The 19,411-nt window shown below is 51.0% G+C and overlaps 1 protein-coding gene across 3 annotated transcripts; it reads left to right on the top strand.

The window, feature by feature from the left end:
• Positions 1-956: 956 nt before the first annotated feature.
• SLC7A4 (solute carrier family 7 member 4) lies at positions 957-18,997 on the top strand. 3 transcript variants are annotated; one of them, XM_081966901.1, is made up of 5 exons: positions 957-993; positions 6,066-7,103; positions 10,481-11,157; positions 13,630-13,738; positions 16,821-18,997. In XM_081966901.1, the coding sequence occupies exons 2-5, from the start codon at positions 6,122-6,124 to the stop codon at positions 17,018-17,020; spliced, it is 1,968 nt and encodes a 655-aa protein (XP_081823027.1). In that variant the 5' UTR covers positions 957-993; positions 6,066-6,121; the 3' UTR covers positions 17,021-18,997. The 3 variants fall into 3 exon arrangements, with proteins under 3 accessions (XP_081823027.1, XP_081823026.1, XP_081823025.1); XM_081966900.1 differs by lacking the exon at positions 957-993 and adding an exon at positions 1,189-1,599; XM_081966899.1 differs by lacking the exon at positions 957-993 and adding an exon at positions 1,189-1,599 and having other exon boundaries at positions 6,005-7,103.
• Positions 18,998-19,411: the final 414 nt, after the last annotated feature.

The following is a 19,411-nucleotide window of genomic DNA, read 5'->3' as shown; positions in this document are numbered from 1 at the left end:
CTGCTACAGAGAGGAGGGAGTAAAGACCCGAAGGCCAGACAAGGAATAATGGATGGAAACTGAACAAGGAGAGATTCAACATGGAAATAAGGAGAAATTTTCCAACAGTGAGAACCATCAACCCATGGAACAGAAGTTGCCTTTGGAAGTTGTGGGAGCTTCATCCCTGGAGGCTTTCAGGAAGAGACTGGACTGTCCTCTATCAGAAATGGTGTAGGCCCACTGTAGGGTCTCCTGCTTAGGTAGGGGGTTGGACTAGATGACCTTCCAACTCTGTTAATCTACAAATCTGTAAATTATTTTGGAACAAAGTAAAATAACCTGCTTAGCATGTTACTGTGTCCCTTGAGTGAGGTGCAATTGCAACTGCCATTTACTTGGTAACATTTTCGGAAGAGATCTGTCCTTCCCCCTCCTTCCAAGGACAGAATGGGGGACTCAAGGTCACCCAACTGGCCCTGTGCCTAATGCAGGACTGGATCTACTGGTTTCTCTCCTTAATCGGGACACCAAACAGGTTTTCTTGGCACATTTGCTATGGTTAAAATGCAGCATGTAAATTTTGTATCCAATTTCTATCTGCTTATCTGCAGCCCTGAAAAAGTGACTGGTGACCATTTTTCACACTTAACGACAGTTCAATCATCCCCATGGTCACGTGATCAAAATTCGGATGCTTGGCAACTGACTCGTATTTACGACGGTTGCAGGCCAGGCGATTCCCTTTTGGTGACCTCCTGACAAGGAAAATCGGTGGGAGATTCACTCCACAAAGCCAGGTTCACTTAACAACCAGGATACTAATTTCACAGTTGCAGTGATTCACTTAATAATGGTGGTGGTTAAAATCATAGGATGGAGCAAAACGCACTGAACAAAAGTCTCACTTAGCGACATAAATGTGGGGCTCAATTTTGGTCATAGGGCAAGGACTACCTGTGCAGTCTTTTGTAGCAGAGGTCTTAGAAATCTGCCCGATTTTTGCAAAGAAAGGTAAAATGCGCTGGGGGAAGGAAGGGGCTTCCAACCTTTTCCTCTGGGGAGGAATCTCCTCTCCCCTCCCCGAAAGGGCCTCGATCCGATGCCCGCAGAGGCAAAGCAGGCTGGGTCGACTCCTCCCTCGCCCAAAGGGGAAATGCCCCCTTCAGACGTTCAGACGGGGGGTCTCCCTGGGAGCCCCAGTCTTTGCAGCGGAGCCTCTCCGCCACGCCGCTTGCTTGCACGGGAACCCGTCCCGCTAACCGTGGTTTGCTCCAGGCCGCCGCTTGGACGGAGCACCTGCCGTGGCGCTTCGGGCGTGGCCAGCGGCGCCCTCCGCCCGGGAAGGCCGGCTTAGCGGGGGACTCAGCCTGTTGCGTGGCTCCCTCCCGGCCGGCTGCTCTACGGGCCCCCATTGGAGAAGCCGCGGCTTAGCGGCTCCCTAACCGCCCTCCACCCGCTACCTGCTGGGAGGAAGGAGCCGCCTTCCCGGGCATCTGCTTCGCCCGCGGCCTCGCCGCCTCCTCCTCCTCCTCCTCCCCGGCCGGATCCTCGCAAGGCGGTGACGCAGTAGCGGCGGCGGCGGAGGGCGGGCGTGGAGCTGCCAGCGGCGCCGGACAGGTAAGGCGGCAGCCGGGCGCGGCCCGCGGGGGGACGGACGGACGGGGCCTGGAGCTCCCCTCCCTGGCGGGGTGGCGGCTGCAGGGCGGACCCCGCTCGCTCCGCTTCCAGGAGCTGTCCAGGGGCTTTGGCGGCCGGAGCGCAGGTGGATGCGAGAAGGATGGAGAGGCGCTCCCCCGCCAGCCCCCCCCCCTTTGCCACTTTGCTTCCCAAGGGCTGGGGGAGGGGCGGATAAGGGGGCAGAAGGGCCCCGGCTGACCCACAGGACCCAGTAGGTCTCTTTCCAATACGATCTGGGGTGGGGGGAGTCCTCGAGATCCGAGGGTCCCACCTGCTGCTCACCCCTGGATCTCCCTCGGAGTATCCCAAACATCTAAACAGCAACAGAGTTGGAAGGGACCTTGGAGGTCATCTAGTCCAACCCCCTGATTCGAACCAGCAAACTGCCATTGACAAGCTCAGTGTCTTAGCCGCTGAGCCACCTAGTCAGATCATCCCAGCCAGATCCCTGCGCAGCTGAGCCCCCAGAACCCCCCTGTCTCTGGGTAGCGGATCCCAATACAGGGGCTCTGCAATACAGGGAGTCCTCGACTTACAACGGTTTGTGTAGCAGCCGTTCCAAGTTTCAAGGGCACTGAAAAATGTGCCTTGGGACTGTTTGCCCCAGTTCCGACCTTTTCAGCCTCCCCAGGATCAGGTGATCGAAATTCAGGCGCTTGGCGAGTGACTTGTACTTATGACCGTTGCCGCATCCCAAGGTCATGTGATTTTAACCTTCGGACAAGCAAAGTCCATGGGGAAGCCGGATTCACTTAACAACCGGGTTACCCAACTGCAGTCATTCACTTAACAATGGTGGCAAGAAGGGTCGTAAAACGGGGTGAAACTCGCCTAAGAACAGAAGCTAGGGGCTCAATTGTGGACGTAAGTCGAGGTTTACCTGCACCTGGGGCTTTGATGGACAAGAGGCGCCCATCTCAGCCGGTGCCTCTTACAGCAGGTATGTCATTTTTCTGGGACCAAAGGCAGTGCAGAAGGACAGCCAAGCCATACCTGGCCAAAGTGCAACTGCGTCCAGGAGTTCCAGATCAGGGCCACTTAAGGACTGCACTGGCTCAGAAACACTGCTCAATCCTGTGGGTTGGGTTGGATTGGTTGGTTGGGTTGGTTGGTTGGGTTGGGTTGGTTGGTTGGGTTGGGTTGGGTTAGGTGGTTGGGTTGGGTGGTTGGGTTGGGTTGGGTGATTGGGTTGGGCTGGGTTGGGTGGTTGGGTTGGGTTGGGTGATTGGGTTGGGTTCTGGTCCTCATCTTACAACCACAACTGGAACCAACATGTCTATTGTTAAGCAATGCAGTTATTAAGTGAATCATGCCCGAAACAATGACCTTTTTTTACCCCAGTTGTCAAGCAAATCATTGCAGATGTTAAATGAAACACGTGGTCATTGAGCGAATGTGGCTTTGCTTCTTGGAAGCTATCTGCAAAGGTTGCAAACGGTGGTCATGTGACAATTCAACTGTCAGCAGTACATGTCAGTTGCCAAGCACCCAAATTGTGGTCCCATGATTGTGGGGTTGTGAGGGTGAGAGAGCCCGAGTTAAGTCATTTTTTTAGAGTGCCATTGAGCTTCAAACAGTCACTAAACAATTGGTTGTAAGTCAAGAGCTACATGTATGTCTGAATCCTCCTTCGCAATAGCTGCCAAGGATGGTGTCAGGATTCCAAATAGCATCCAAAATTAAATCAGAGTCCAAGTCAAAGTATTGTTCAAAGTTCCAATCTATTAAAAGAGCCATGTTTGCACATCTGGGAAAACCTGAATCTGAAAGCTTCCAGGTTTTCCCACCCAGTTGAAAGTTCAGGATCTTGCCCCCACACCCACCAGTCCATCACGTGATCCAATCTCCCACTGCCACGAAGACAGATTCCTCCCATCCAGTTCCGGCCAGGTGCAGAGACAAAGACGACCTTGGATTTCTAAGAAGAATGTTATTATGGCTACATAGCACCCAACTCCGTATAATCCCCCCTCCCATTTTCCCACAGTAGAAAGTGTGGCAGGGCTGAAGTCCAAAAAGAAAAGATGGCTTGCAGGCATGACAGATGGACTCGCAGTACAGAATATTCTGGAATTGTTATCTCTGCCCATCCACCAGATTGAGAGACAAGGATGGGACAGGAAGGTCCCAAATTTGCACCCCTCCCCAGTCCTTGCAAGGCACGGCTGTCAGTGACTCAGACACAGTCACTCTAGAGCAGGGGTGTCTCAAGGCGTAGGGGCTGGATCCTGACCATCTGGGAAGAGGAGGAGGAGGAGGGAGAGAGAACATTGCTAACTCTCCAGAAAGGGTCCCCCTTGGAAGGATAGATTTTCTGCCTCCTGAAAGGGGTGTTGATCCAGGCTCTCTAGCAGCATAAAGCATGGTGGAAGAATACCTGTGTTTCCAGCCTGTTTCCAGCGACAGGTGCTGCCATTGTCTCCTTGGCACTTTCAGGACAGACGGAGCAGCCGCTATTAAGAGCAGGGGTCTCCAACCTTGGCAACTTTAAGACTTGTGGACTTCAACTCCCAGAGTTCCTCAGCCAGCTTTGCTAAATGAAAGACTTAAAAGATTTAAAAGAAGTGTATGGAAGGCAAACTCCCCCCCCCCCACCCAAAAAAAGAAAGATTAAAAATATGGATGCTGGGCAAAAGATGTGGGATAAAGGGAAAAGAAAGGGAATGTAAAGTAAAAATAGGCCATGAAAGTATTTTAATAATGTGTATGAATATTAGAATTATACTGTATATGTTGGATAACTGATTTGTATGTAGTGTGATAGTGATAGAAGTATAAAACTATGGTTGAAGGTGAAAGATTAGAATTAAACAATACAGTTTGATTAGATAATGAAATAATATATTTGTTATTATGCCGTCTTTGAATATTATAGTGACAGGAAGGGGTGGAAAAGGTAAAATAGAGACAGCAATAAGGGGCGAACTATAATATATAAACAGACAGACAGACAGGTAGGTAGATATCAGTGGTGGGTTTCAAAACTTTTTAGAACCTCTTCTGTAGGTGTGGCCTGCTTTGTGGGAGTGGCTTGCCGGCCATGTGACCGGGTGGGAGTGGCTTGCTGGCCATGTGACTGGGTGGGAGTGGCTTGCCAGCCATGTGACTGGGTGGGCATAGCCAACTTGTAAAATGTGGTGAAACTCACTTAACAACGCTCTTGCTTAGCAACCAAAATGTTGGCTCAGGAACTCTGGCATTAAAGCATGCAAGTCTTAAAGCTGTCAAGTTACAAGACCCTTGCACCCCTAACCCTTTAGAAAAAAAAAACCCAGGGGGGTTCAAAGTTGACAGCTTTAAGACTTGAGGACTTCAACTCCCAGAATTCCTCCTCCAGTCATGTTGGCTCAGGAACTCTGGCATTGAAGTGTGCAAGTCTTAAAGCTGTCGAGTTACAAGACCCTTGCACTCCTAACCCTTTAGGGGAAAAAACCCCAGGGGTGTTCAAACTTGACAGGTTTAAGACTTGTGGACTTCAACTCCCAGAATTCCTCCTCTCGCTCTTCATCTTGATGATGTGCGGACGGGTGGGGGGAGGGAGCTGGAACCGGTTCTAAAGGGCACTGAAGATTTGTGGAACCTCTTCTATAGATGAGGTTAGAACTGGCAGGAACCCAGCCCTGGTAGATATAGAGATAGAGATGTTAAGATAGATGAAAGAGTAAGAAGAAGGGTTAGAGTTGAAGGATGGCGGTAAAGGATATGTACAAATAATATGAAATAATGAAAATGAAATGTAAGGATTGTGAGTAATAATGCTATGTTTATTTTTATTGAAATGTATGATACCCAGGTATTACCCCATTGATATACGTTGATATGTATAAACCAGGGGTGTCCAAACTTGGGAACTTTAAGACTTGTGGACTTCAACTCCCAGAATTCCCCAGCCAGCCATGCTGGCTGGGGAATTCTGGGAGTTGAAGTCCACAACGTCTTAAAGTTCCCAGGTTTGGACACCCCTGGTATAAACAATATAAAAATTTTAAAAAACCCTGACCAAAAAAAAGGAGACCCCTGATTTAAAGAACCTCACTGGGTCACTCGGACGCTGACAGGCAGCCTTCATTTGCCTGCTTCAAATCAGAAGTAGGTTGCTACCGGTTCACACCAGTTTGGGTGAACTGGTAGTGGTTTGTTGGTCTGGATTGCAGAACCGACAGCGACCCAGGCTGGCCACACCTCCAAATTGGTTCCCCGGTCTCCGCTGACTTTGTTGGCATGGTTTTTTTGTCCATTTTTAATGTTCTAGGCATGCTCCACTTCATGCCCAGAGGGAGACTGGGGAGGGCGTGAATGTTGTTTTTTTTCCTCCTCCTTGGGCTTTATTTTTTTTTGCCTCTAGCAGGGACTTCACCTCTCCCTGATCCTGCTTTGACCAAATTTCTTTCTACCGTTTGGGTCAGCAGAACACGTTTGGCTCTTCGGCCTCTCGGTGGAGAAGAGGGCCTTCTTGTCCAAGATGGCAACCAGGCGGCTTCGTTCTGGAGACCTGGCCCGCTTTTGCCAAAAGCTCAACCGTGTGAAGACTCTGCAAGATGACCTCATGGAGACCTCCTTCAACCGTTGCTTGAGCACAGTCGACCTGACGCTGCTGGGCATTGGCGGGATGGTGGGCTCCGGCCTCTACGTGCTGACCGGCACCATCGCTAAAGAGACGGCTGGACCGGCCATCGTGGTGTCCTTCATCATTGCGGGCATCGCCTCTCTGCTGGCCGCCCTCTGCTATGCAGAGTTTGGTGCCCATGTGCCCAAGACGGGCTCTGCGTACATGTTTACCTATGTCTCAGTAGGGGAGATCTGGGCCTTCCTCATCGGCTGGAATGTCATTCTGGAGTACATGATTGGTGGGGCAGCTGTGGCCAGAGCCTGGAGTGGCTACCTGGATTCCATTTTTGACCACAGGATCAAGAACTTCACGGAAACCCATGCTGGCACTTGGCACGTACCCTTCTTGGCCCATTATCCAGACTTCTTGGCATCTGGCATTGTGCTCATCGCCACGGCATTCATTTCCTTTGGCGCCCGCTTCTCCTCTTGGCTCAACCACGTCTTCTCGGCCATCAGCATGGGCGTCATTCTCTTCATCCTGGTCATGGGATTCATCTTGGCCAAGGCCCAGAACTGGAGTGCCAGTGAGGGAGGATTTGCCCCTTATGGCATCTCTGGCATCATGGCTGGCTCAGCCACATGCTTCTATGCCTTTGTGGGCTTTGATGTTATTGCCACGTCCAGCGAGGAGGCCCGGAACCCGGAAAAGGCCATTCCGAGGGCCATCGCCATCTCACTGAGCCTTGCCACCGGAGCATATATCCTTGTGTCCATGGTGTTGACGCTGATGGTGCCCTGGCATTCGCTGGACCCTGATTCAGCCTTGGCCGACGCCTTCTACAAGAGGGGCTATTCCTGGGCAGGTTTCATTGTGGCCACCGGTTCCATTTGTGGTAAGTTCCAGTGGTGAAAGTCTTTTTTTTACTACCGGTTCAGTGGGCCTGTGTGTATGACTCCATTCACAGCACAGCTGCTGCTCCCTTTATGGTTCCCCCCATGGCCCCCTCCCTCCCTGGGTCTACCTTAAAGGGACAGGCTGCAACAGCTGTGCTGTGAACGGAGGGAGAAACGTTTGGATTATCTCTGCTGCATTAAATGTTGAATTCTGTGGCAGAGGCAATCTGAACATTTCTTCCTCCGTTTACAGCAGAGCTGCTGCTCCCTTTATGGTTCCCCCAGCCCTCTCTCTCTCTGGGTCTACCTTAAAGGGACAGGCTGCAACAGCTCTGCTGTGAACGGAGGGAGAAATGTTTGGATTGTCTCTGCTGCATTTAACGTTGAATTCTGTGGCAGAGGCAATCTGAACATTTCTTCCTCCATTTACAGCAGAGCTGATGCTCCCTTTATGGTTCCCCCAGCCCTCTCTCTCTCTGGGTCTACCTTAAAGGGACAGGCTGCAACAGCTCTGCTGTGAACGGAGGGAGAAACGTTTGGATTGGGTGGGTGGGTCGAGCAGCCAGAAGAGGTGAGTGGCAACAGGGCAACCAGGCAGGCATGGGTGGGGCCACCAGGGATTTTTGCCACCGGTTTGGAGAACTGATGCCAATCGTCCCTGCCGGTTCGGGCCAAACCGGGCCAAACTGGGAGGATTTCACCCCTGGTAAGTTCCCTTATGCCTGGGTTACAGATACAGTCTGGCTGGCACTCTGGGTGCCATTTCTACCTTTTCTCTAGCCTTTCTCCTAATGTAGTCTTACCAAAGTGGGCTCCTTTAGATGGGCTGGCACAGGACCCAGGCTGGTAGGAGAGACAAGGACATGGCCAGCTCCTAGGACTGAGCACGGCCTGGGACACTCGGCCAACACAAGAGGTTATGCAAAGATGCAATATAACTACGCCTCATCCTAAAATAACTATGCCTAATCCTAAATGAGTAGGTTGGGAACCGTGATTAAACATAACATAAAGGCCCCAGTTTAGAGAATGTGCCTGCAGGCTAGGCCACTTTAAAATGATAGAAAACAGTAGAGACTAGCAAGGATTTTATGCTTGCATGAAAAGATATTTCTGTCCCTCTCTGTCAAGTTGCATCCAGAATTACCCTGCTTGGAGATTGGGGCATCCGGGAGTAAAACAGGAAGTAGACTGTGTGTCAACCGTCCCACTCAGTCATCTGGCAAAGGAAGACTCCCGGCCATCTGTTCTTGCCAAGAGTATACTTTACTGAAGCTTAAGTGGTTACAGAAGTAGAGAAGCTGAATCTGAGATGTTCTTGTGCAAACAATACAAAGTAAATGTTCCTCTCAACCCCCCCTCCCTTTCCCCAGATATTTGTAAATGTCCAATCAGGCGCTTGTCTATTTTTCAGGAAACAGGTTCTCGGTTCTCAGCCCTACCGATTGATAGTTGACCTTGGCTGGCTGGATAGTTGACAAGGCTCAACTGGGCTTCCATCCCCAACGCTTCTTCTTGCTTGTAGTCCAAACTTTCAGTCAGGGTTCCAAGTAATACACCCATAGCAGACAAAGCTTCAAGGCAGGTAGATTCCTCAAAGAATAGCTTATTTGGATGTATCATATTGGCACAGTTCTGGTGAAAACTGACTCTGAAGGTTTCCTCGGCTTTCATCTAATTAAAAGTAAAAGTCTTTCCCAAACAATCAGTCACATGGTCCAATCAAGGTGCCATCTGGTTGCCTGGTGACAACATGCCTCCTCTCTCTCTCTCTCCCTGTGGGAATGTCCTTGGTTCTCAGGAGAAAGTGTTTTGCTTTGGCTACAAACCCCCAGCTATCTCTATTCCCCACTCCCTGTCCCTTGGCTCCAGTGTGGCAACTTCAAAATGAAGACACCCCCTCACCCCCTCACACACCAAGGGTGGACCTGACCAGACTTCAAAATGGCTTCGGTCAGGTCAGCTTCAGGGTTGACCCTTTCTCTCTGTTGCTAATGTCCGGCTCTCAGCTCATGAAGCTTGGCTAGGAAAGAGGCAGCCATGACGGTGTGGGAGGTGTAGGTGGGAGGTATAGGGTCTCCTGCCTGAGCAGGGGGTTGAACCAGAAGACCTCCAAAGTCCCTTCCAACTCTGTTATTCTATATTCGGTGGGCGAGAGGAGTGAGACAAAAATCCCTAAGGGATCCGGGTCTCACCTGCTCTTCGTTTTGATTGCTGCTTGGTCCTCCTAAAGCATCAACAACAATCTTGGCTGGCAGGGAGAAGCCATCCCTCCTTGCTTCCACAGCTTGTGAGACCTCTTGGATGGCCACTGAAGAACCCAGAGTACTGCCTGGATTAGTCCCTGGTCAAGTCCACACTTGGTGTGGGGGTGAGGGGTGGGGGTGTCTTCTTTTGTGCTAGCTTTCCTAGCTTTCTCTTCTCCTGCTGTCCTTCTAGTGTCCAATGGTGTAGAAGGAGGGTGCTGCCTACCCCCCACCCCCAAACAAGACTCGCTGGCCTAGAGGCTGGTCTTCTGCAAAAAAGGGGCCGAATGGCAGACATGGGTCTATGACAATTCATCATGGCCAATTTGCTACAGCCAACTCACTGCAGGACAAAAGTTACAGTAATATCAAAGAAATGGTGGAATAGAGTCATGAAAGAAACGACAGAATGAAATGTGAATGGCAAAAATTAAAATCATCATCATCTCCTTTTAACAACCCCATAATCCAGGGGTGTCCAAACTTGGCAACTTTAAGACTTGTGGACTTCAACTCCCAGAATTCCCATGGGGAATTCTGGGAGTTGAAGTCCACAAGTCTTAAAGTTGCCAAGTTTGGACATCCCTGCCATAATCCCTTCATTGGGGTGTCCAAACTTGGCAACTTTAAGACTTGTGGACTTCAACTCCCAGAATTCCCATGGGGAATTCTGGGAGTTGAAGTCCACAAGTCTTAAAGTTGCCAAGTTTGGACATCCCTGCCATAATCCCTTCATTGGGGTGGAGTCTGGGCAACTGAATGGAGCTAGCAGAGTGTTTACTGGCCAGATGCCCTCCCTGTTGCTGATGCAGAGTTTTCTTCAGTAGATAAATTCCCATCGTGCCCAGAGAGAGGAATGTCTGCCTCTACCGAGGATTGAACCCACAGCCCCCTGATTGGGAGGCGAGAGCCCCACCTCTAGGCCACTGCACCACTCCAACGGCAAACATTTAAATGATTTTTATTTACTTTAAACAATTAAATAGAATTGTTAAATTGTCCAGTTGCCTGGCGGTGAGTTGGCCATGGTGAGTTGTCCCATTCCCTGCAAGCACCCTCAATACCTTCTGCAACGCTCCCCAATGGTCTCGGGAGCCCACGGTGACCAGCAATGTGTCTCTCCTCCTCAGCCATGAACACGGTTCTCCTCAGCAATCTCTTCTCCCTGCCTCGGATTGTCTACGCCATGGCCGAGGACGGCCTCTTTTTCCAGGTGTTTGCCCGCGTTCACCCCCGCACGAAGGTGCCCGTGGTGGCCATCGCGGTGTTCGGCTTCCTCATGTCCGTCCTCTCGCTCATCTTTGACCTGGAGGCCCTGGTCCAGTTCCTCTCCATTGGCACACTCCTGGCCTACACCTTTGTGGCAGCCAGCGTGATCATCCTGCGCTTCCAGCGAGGCAAGACGGAAGCTCTGGAGGCCGCCGGGAGGAGCGAGGCCATCCCGGCACCGGCTGAGCCCGCAGGCGCCACCGAACCCAAAGAATACGAGTCTTTCTCAGATAAGCTGCAGCTGGTGGGCAAAGAGAAAGCGGGCAGTGTGCGCGGACCAGGGCAGCTGAAGGCAGCCTTCGAACCCTACTTGGAGTTCCTGAGTGATTTCTACCCTGGTGAAGTGGTCACCGTGGCCGTGGTTGTCCTCATGGTGTCGGCCCTCTGCTTGGCCTCCATCCTGGTCTTTGGAAAGACACAGCTCCACCTGCCCACCTGGTGTTACGCCTTGCTCATCCTCATCTCCAGCCTGGCTTTCACGGGCAGCCTTGTCCTCATTGGCGTCCATGAGCAGAAGCCAACCTCCCAGACCTTCCAGGTGAGGCAGGCGGGCACGGCAGCTCCCGATGCAAGAGGGGGCGGGTGTGACCTGGGAGGGCAGGGGAAATGCATCTTCCCCAAACACAGCTGGGGCGGAGGAGGCTGCCCTTAAGGCTGACCAAGTCGAACCTCTGCATGGAAACCTGTTTTCAAATTGGGCTGTGGTTGCCTGGCAGGGTTGGGGCACAAGTCCTTCAGTCCAGCCACCAGAGATTGGGAGAGTTTCCTGGCTGATGATGCACCAGGCCTTATGGGTTGGTTCTAACCAGGGGTGAAATCCAGCAGCTTCTGGCAGGTTCTGGAGAACCAGTAGCGGAAATTTTGAGTGGTTTGGAGAACCGGCAAATGCCACCTCTGGCTGGCCCCAGAGTGGGGAGGGAATGGAGATTTTGCAGTATCCTTCCCCTGCCACGCCCACCGAGCCACGCCCACAGAACCAGTAGTAAAAAAATTGAATTTCACCCCCGTTTCTAACCCTGCATTGAGCCACGGTTGACTAGGTGCCACCAAATCGTTCTGTGACCACGTAGGTTTTCTCCACGAAAATGAGTTAACATGGTTTAATTTTAGGAGAGCATGTTGTGCGAACGATGTATTCAAAGTGCAGCTTCAGTTTAGGTCTCTCATCACTTCCTTTGGAGCTGCTGCTTTCTGTAAATAAGGTTTTTATCTCTTTCGGGAGACCAAACCTGTCTCGGGGTTCCAAATAGCCTCCAAAATTAAATCAGAGTCCAAGGCGAAAGATTCCTCAAAGTTCCAATTTGTGAAGAGAGCCAGTTGGCACATCTGGGAAAACCTGAATCTTCCTGGTTTTCCCCGCCCAGTTGAAAGATCTTTGCCCCCAACACCCACAAGTCCATCCCATGGTCCAATCTCCCACTGCCATGCTGGCAATTCCACCCACCCAGTTCCAGTCAGGTGCAGAGGTGCAAAGACAAAAGATGACCTTGGCTTCCTAGAAAGAATTTTGTTATGGCTACATATCATCTAACGCTGTTTTCCCACAATAGAAAATGCATAGCAGAATAATAGAAAGTGTGGCAGGCCAAAGATCCGAAAGTAAAGATGGCTGCTGGCCTGACAATCTCATTGTTTGTCAGACCATGATGGGCCAAATCCTGTGCCAAGACCCCTCCAGGCATCAAAGCCCTTTTGCACATCTGTTGGGAGTCTCCCAGGCAGCCCTAACCAGCCTTCTGGTCCTCTGCCAGCAGTGTGTTGCGGCTGCCAAAAGAGCCAATGCAGTCCTAGACTGATCAATAGATAGCGAGCTTCAGAGATGATGTGAACATTTAACATTTTATGCTGCACTGGTAAGACTACGCTTGGGACGCTGCATTCAGTTCTGATCAACACAATGCAAAACAGACCCTGAGGCCGTAGAAAGAGTGTAGAGAAGATGTTTTCGGCCACCGGCCCCTCCAGCAGCCGAATCAGATGAGGAGGAGGTGTGGGAGTCAGGGTCAGCAGCAAGGCAACCTGAGAGCTCCGAGGGGGAAGAGGGAATGGAGCTTAGAGAGAGGGGGAGAGGGAGAGGGAAGGGGAGAGGGAGGAGGAGGAGGCTGTTCAGCCCTCAGATGAAGAGTCAACAGCCCCCAGGTCTGGAGGTGGCTGATGAGGAGGAGAAGGATCGGCTTGGTCCAGTGCCAGATGCCCAGACGTGCAGAAGGCAGAGGAGAGGAGAACAGTGGAAATATATGGGCTGGTCTTTGAGACAGAAGAACCACCACTGCTAGCAAAGCTCCACCCTAGCTCTGGGGATCAAAGGCAGGAGGCGGAGATGAATAAGTGTGGCAGACAACTATTCATCTCCCTGCCGGACGAACTTGTTAGCCTGCGGTGAGAGAGAAACCTTTTGCCGGGGCTGCTGGCATTCCTAATAAAGGGAACATTTATTTAACTACAGGTGGCTTGTCGTGTTTGGGGAGCCGAGTCAGAACAGAAGAGCAACAAATAAGGCATCTGAAGGATGAATCATAGGATGAATGGCTAAGGGTACTAAGTATCATGAATGAAGAATATACATGTCCCAGGATAATGTTGCAGGATGGCCAGCACCAGAGGTTTCTCATCCAAGCTTTTGGACTTGTGCTGGAAACAATTTTGGGGAAACTTCTCCATGCGCACAGAGAACTTCCCTGAGGATGGGCTCCAGCATGAATCCAAAAGCTCAGAAGAAAAAAATGTCTGGTTCTGGCTACCGACCCAGATTGGATCTGGTACTAGGTATGTCTAGCCAACAAAGGGAAGAATTAAGTGCGTCATAGAGATATAGAGAAATTTCCTTAACAGTGAGAACAACGAATCAACGGGACATCTTATCTCCAGAGGTTTCTAAGAAAAGATTGGACCACCATTGGTCTGGGAAGGAGTAAGAACTCCTGCCTGGGGCAGGGGGGGGTTGACTAGAAGACCTCAAGTTTCCTTGGAGGCTTAGGATTCTATGACCCCTGCCCTCCTTCCTTTCCAGCTCCCTCTGGTACCGCTGACGCCTGCCCTGAGTATTTTCATCAACCTCTTCCTCATGCTGAAGCTCAGCTACATGACCTGGCTGCGTTTCTCCATCTGGCTGGTGGCAGGTAAGTTTTAAGAGGACTGCAAAAAGGCTCACCTGGAATTTGGGGTTGGAAGAAACACAGGAAGGTCAGCAAATTTGGGATGAGGACTGAGATGGGGGGTCGCATCCAAAGCAAGGCCAGGCAGAGACATTGGCAAGGAGGTCAGAAAGCTTAAGGGGACAGTCATAACACAGACCATATAATACAGGTAGTCCTCCACTTACGACCACAACGGGTCCCAAAATTTATCTTGTTAAGTGAGACATTTGTTGAGCTTTGCCCCATTTTTACAACCTTTCTCGCCACGGCGGTTAAGTGAATCACCGAAGTTGTTAAGTTAGTAACCCGGTGTCAGGTTTCCGAAAGATGCCCTAATTAATTCAAGTTTCAAAAGAAATCCAGTCATTTATTAGGAACACCATTTCGGCAATGCCCCACTGCAGTCAGATCTGACCTCATTTTAATTATATGTGAACTTTGCCCCTGTTTCTTCCCTCCCCTCAGTCTGTGTCATAAATCACATTCACCAATGAGGTGCACGCCTCACAAGCCTGCTGTAGTAATCTGAGATCCGACTCTAGCCAAAGGTATGCGTGGAATACGCTCCCCCCCCCATCCCCTTTCCTCACCATGGCGACTTGATAACAGACATGCCAATGCTTTATGAGTTGACACCCGGTTGTTAAGTGAATCAGGCTTCCCCGTTGACTTTGCTTGACAGATGGTCACAAAAGGGGATCACGTGACCCTAGGACACAGTGACGGTCATGAGTCTGAGTTAGTTGCCAAGCAGTCACTAAGTGAACCATTGTAAATTGAGGACTTCCTGTAGAAGCCACATTAGAAAGGCAGGGCTTGGTCACCCAGTCCTGACTGCCATCTTGACTTTTTAACACACACGCTTCCCTCAGATGCCCCTGAACGTGGGTTTAATCTCTTATTCAACTCAACCATCTCCAAGAATGGGCAGGTTGGCCGTTTTGAGAGAAAGCAAGTGGGGAGCTCTCCGTCTTTGGAACCTGCCCCAAAACCATATTACTGAACCATTAAAAAATGTGAAGCATTTTAAAAAGAGAATAAAATTCCATGCAATATATTGAAGCTGGTTTAACATCCCTGGAAATATCTATTTGCCATGGTAGCACAGTGGTGAGAGTGCAGTACTGCAGGCTACTTCTGCTGACTGCCAGCTGCCTTTAATCTGGCAGTTCGATTCTCACCGGCTCAAGGTTGATTCAGCCTTTTGTCCTTCCCAGGTCGGTAAAATGAGGACCCAGATTTTTGGGGGCAATAGGCTGACTGTAAACTGCTTAGGGGGCTGTAAAGCACTATGAAGCGGTATATAAGTCCAAGTGCTATTGCTATTGCCCTTCCTTCCTTCCTTCCTTCCTTCCTTCCTTCCTTCCTTCCTTCCTTCCTTCCTTCCTTCCTTCCTTCCTTCCTTCCTTCCTTCCTTCCTTCCATGGTGCGCAATGGTTAGAAGGCAATTGTTGTTAGTCATGAAGTCGTGTTTGACCCATTGTGACCCTATGGACAACGTTCCTCTAGGCCTTCCTGTCCATCCCCCAGAGTCCATTAAAGCTCACACCAACTGCTTCTGTAACTCCATCCAGCCACCTCATTCTCTGTCGCCCCCTTCTTCTTTTGCCTTCAATCATTCCCAGCATGCAGCTCTTCTCCAGGGATTCTTTCCTTCTCTATTTATTGTACGCCGCCCTGAGTCCCTTCGTGGATAGGGAGCGGCTAACAAGTCTAATAAATAATAATAATAATAATAATAATAATAATAATAATAATAATAATAATAATAATAATAATAATAATAATAATAATAATAATGTGGCCAAAACATTGGAGTTTCCTCTTCAGGATCTGGCCTTCTAAAGAGCAGTCAGGGGTGATCTCCTCTAGGACTGACCGGTGGGATCGCTTTGCAATCCAAGGGACTCGCGGGAGTCTTCTCCAGCACCAAAGGCCTCCATTCTTTGGTGCTCTGCCTTCCTTATGGTCCAACTTTCACAGCCATACATTGCAACCGGGAAGAAGGAGGCAGTATTGTAGGCTAATTCTGCCCACTGCCAGGAGTTCGATCTTGACCGACTCAAAGTTGACTCAGCCTTCCGTCCTTCCAAGGTGGGAAAAATGAGGACCCAGATTGCTGGGGCAAGAGGCCGACTCTGTAAACCTCTTAGAGGGCTGTAAAGCACTGTGAAGCGGTATATAAGTCTTAAGTGCTGTTGCTATTTTCGGCAGCAATTAGTTACCGGGAAGGTTGTAGTGTGGATATTGGTCTTCAGACTCGGACCCCATTCCTCTTGATCAGGGGTGTCCAAACTTGGGAACTTTAAGACTTGTGGACTTCAACTCCCAGAATTCCCCAGCCAGCCACAAGTCTTAAAGTTCCCAAGTTTGGACACCCCTGCTCTTGATAATTTGGGGCACCCTGGCTGCCACAGGAGGGCCTCCCTCTATATGGCCAACCTCTGAAAGCTTGGAGCATTTTCAGCACAGGTAGTCCTTGATTTACGGCCATAAATGAGCCCAGGATTTATGTTGCTAAGTGAGAAATTTATTAGATAAGCTTTGCCCCAGTTTTACGACTTTTCTTGCCGCGCTTGTTAAGCTGCAGTGGTTCAATTAGTAACGGCTGTTAAGTGAACCTGGTTTTCCCCGTGACTTTGCTTGTCCGAAGGTCGCAAAATACGATCACGGGACCCCAGGACATCATAAAGATGAACAAGCTGTCAATCCCCTGAATGTAAATCATGATGCGACGATGGTCATAGGTGTGAAAAATGGTCTTTTTTCAGTGCCATTGTAAATTCAAATGGTCACTAAACAGACTGTTGTAAATCAAGGACTACCTGCACTCGAGGTCCACCCCATGAGATAACTCTGGAGCGCCTGCATTGATAAGGAAGAATCTCAGCAAAATTATGGGCTAGGCAGCAAAGCTTCCTCTGCAAGGTGAGATTGAAGGGGGCTCCAGCAGCTTCCACGGGGCGCCTTGAAGCTGCTCTCAGACCCGGGGATGCCGTCCCTTGGAGCTCCTTCCTGGGGTCGGGATGGGATCTGATATGGCTCTTCTTGCTTCTCCTTGCAGGCCTGCTGGTCTACTTCAGCTACGGCATCTGGCACAGCAAAGAGAACCTGCGGGACTCCCCGACACAGGAAGCCCGAGCCCGCTATGTGGTCTTCCCGAGCAGCAGCTTGGAGGAGACGGTGCAGACAGTGCAGCCCAGGACGGAGCCGGCCCAGGGCCTGCCAGATGCCCAGGAGAGTGGTGAAGAAGCCAAGAGATGACCTGGGAGGATCCGGCAGAGGCCATGTTTCCCTCACCCACCCATCCCACCCCACCCGTCGCTCTCCAGTCTGGGCAGAGACGAGCACAGGCAGGGAAGTCTGGGGAGAAACCAACCTTTTACTGCCGGGGGGTCCCCCCCCCACTGCTCCTCTCTTACCTGGCCTTGTTTCTCTGACTGGAAGACTGGACTCACCCAAAATGGCTCCTCCTCTTGTGCCCCATGTTTGCAGCCCAGCTAAGCCCCCCTCTCCTGTGCCTCCTTTGTGCCATCCACTTGCTCCCCTCCCCTCCCTCTCCGACCTGCCCTCCAAGGGGCAATGCCTGGCCTGCCATTTCGGGGTCTTGATCAATCAGTGGAGGAAGGCAGGATGTGTGATGTACGTCTTGGATGGGCTCCTGCAGGGCAGGGACAGGGCTGTCAGAATGACGAACTGAGACGAGCTGATTTTCCAGTTTCGGTCTCAAACGGTCCTTGACCACTACCAAAGGCACACCTGAGAGCCCAAGAATCTCTCTCTCTTGCACAGACTGTGGGATGTAGTCATCACACCCATCCAACTGACACAACAGCAGGCGTTAAAAACGTGTGGTAAGCTTCCTCCTGCACAAACTTCCTCCTGGACAAACCTGGCCTTGGGACGCTTCTCGGGTGCGAGGGGGGCAGCCTTGGGGGTAGCCTCACGGACTGAGAGAGAGGAGGCAAGAAGGGGAGCCAGTAGAATCCACCCATTGCAAAAAGGCATTGCCTACCCGTTGGCCATGGCAGGAGCAAACCGAGGCTGGTGAAGCAAGTCGACATGGCATCCTCGACGAGGCAGGAAGAGGTCCTTCAACTCTATGGTGGTGGTGGCCACCTTGATTTTTTTTTGACTCTCTCTTCTCCCGGACAGCCCTAGAGGAAGGGTCTCCAACCTTGGCAACTTTAAGACCTGTGGACCTCAACTTTCAAAATTCCTCAGCCAGAAGTTGAAGTCCACAAGTCTTAAAGTTCCCAAGGTTGGAGACAGAGGTGGGTTGCCAATTTTTTACTACCAGTTCGGGTGGGCTCCGGTGTGCCCTCTCCCGCGCGCTCAAAAGCATCCGGGAGGGTGGGCAGAGCCTCCCGCCACCCCTACTACTGGTTTGGCCGATCCAGGCCAATCCAGGAGCAACTCACCTCTGGTTGGAGACCCCTACTCTAGAGCAAAGCAACCCCGATGTGGAGAGAAACGGTGGAGGGAGATCAATGGTGAAATTCAATTTGTTTTTACTACCGGTTCTGTGGGCGTGGCTTGGTAGGCGTTGCAGGGGAAGGTTATTGCAAAATCCCCATTTCCTCCCGATCAGCTGGGACTCGGGAGGCAGAGAATAGATGTGGGCGAGGCCAGCCAGAGGTGGTATTTGCCGGTTCTCTGAAACTACTCAAAATCTCCATTACCGTTTCTCCAGAATGGGTCAGAACCTGCTGAATTTCACCCCTGAGGGAGGTGGACAGATAAGAAAACCAAGGCTGGACTCGCCCAGAAACAGAAGGCAGGAATTACAGTGGGACCCCGGTCGGGAACTGGTAATGGAAATTTTGAGTAGTTCAGAGAACCGGCAAATACCATCTCTGGCTGGCCCCGCCCAGAAACAGAAGGCAGGAATTACAGTGGGCGCCTCCTCTTGTTTCTTCAGGGTAGGGAAGGTGGGAAACAGAACAGCTGAGTTCACACGACACCCTTACCCCAAGGATCCCTGCTTTGCCAAGTACCCCCAATGACCCGAGGGTAAGTTAGCGCCACACGCTAAATCACACACAACACGCAGACACAGAGACTGCCATGCTAAGAATTCTCCCAGCTGGACCTGTGGGGGTAGATACGGCTTGTAATTGCCCTGGCTTGGTGTGCTGTGTGGATACGGCCTCTTGGGTGGCTCTGTTCTTCCCATGGGTTGTGAGAACATGCTTTTCGAGGCCCGTGGAACTCTGCTGGCTGGAAATACCTACAGCAGGGGTGTCCAAACTTGGCAACTTTAAGACTTGTGGACTTCAACTCCCAGAATTCTGGCAGTTGAAGTCCACAAGTCTTAAAGTTGCCAAGTTTGGACACCCCTGGCCTACAGGAAGGCTGCAGGGTTTGCTTTCCTCCTGCAGGGTTGCAAGGGGGCTGCCCTCCCGCACAGACCCTGACCCAAGGGGGCAACAGCACCTGCCCCCCCTGAAGGGTGCAGAGAGCACGTAGGAGTGGTGAGCCCTTCCCATGAGAAAGGGCTGCCTCTAGGTCCATGCAGGAGGGTGCAGAGCAGGCTGGAAACAACATTTGGGGAAGGAGGAAATGCCTGCTAGGACAGAGAAGACAGAAGTCACATTTCATGTTGGGACAATAATGTAGAGGAAGATTGGCTTTCCTTTTTCAAAGCTTTCCTCG

The sequence above is a fragment of the Natrix helvetica genome, assembly GCF_964273705.1.
Source record: "Natrix helvetica genome assembly, chromosome: 14".
In the NCBI taxonomy this organism is placed as follows: domain Eukaryota; kingdom Metazoa; phylum Chordata; class Lepidosauria; order Squamata; family Natricidae; genus Natrix; species Natrix helvetica.
This window is presented reverse-complemented; position numbering and strand designations above follow the sequence as displayed.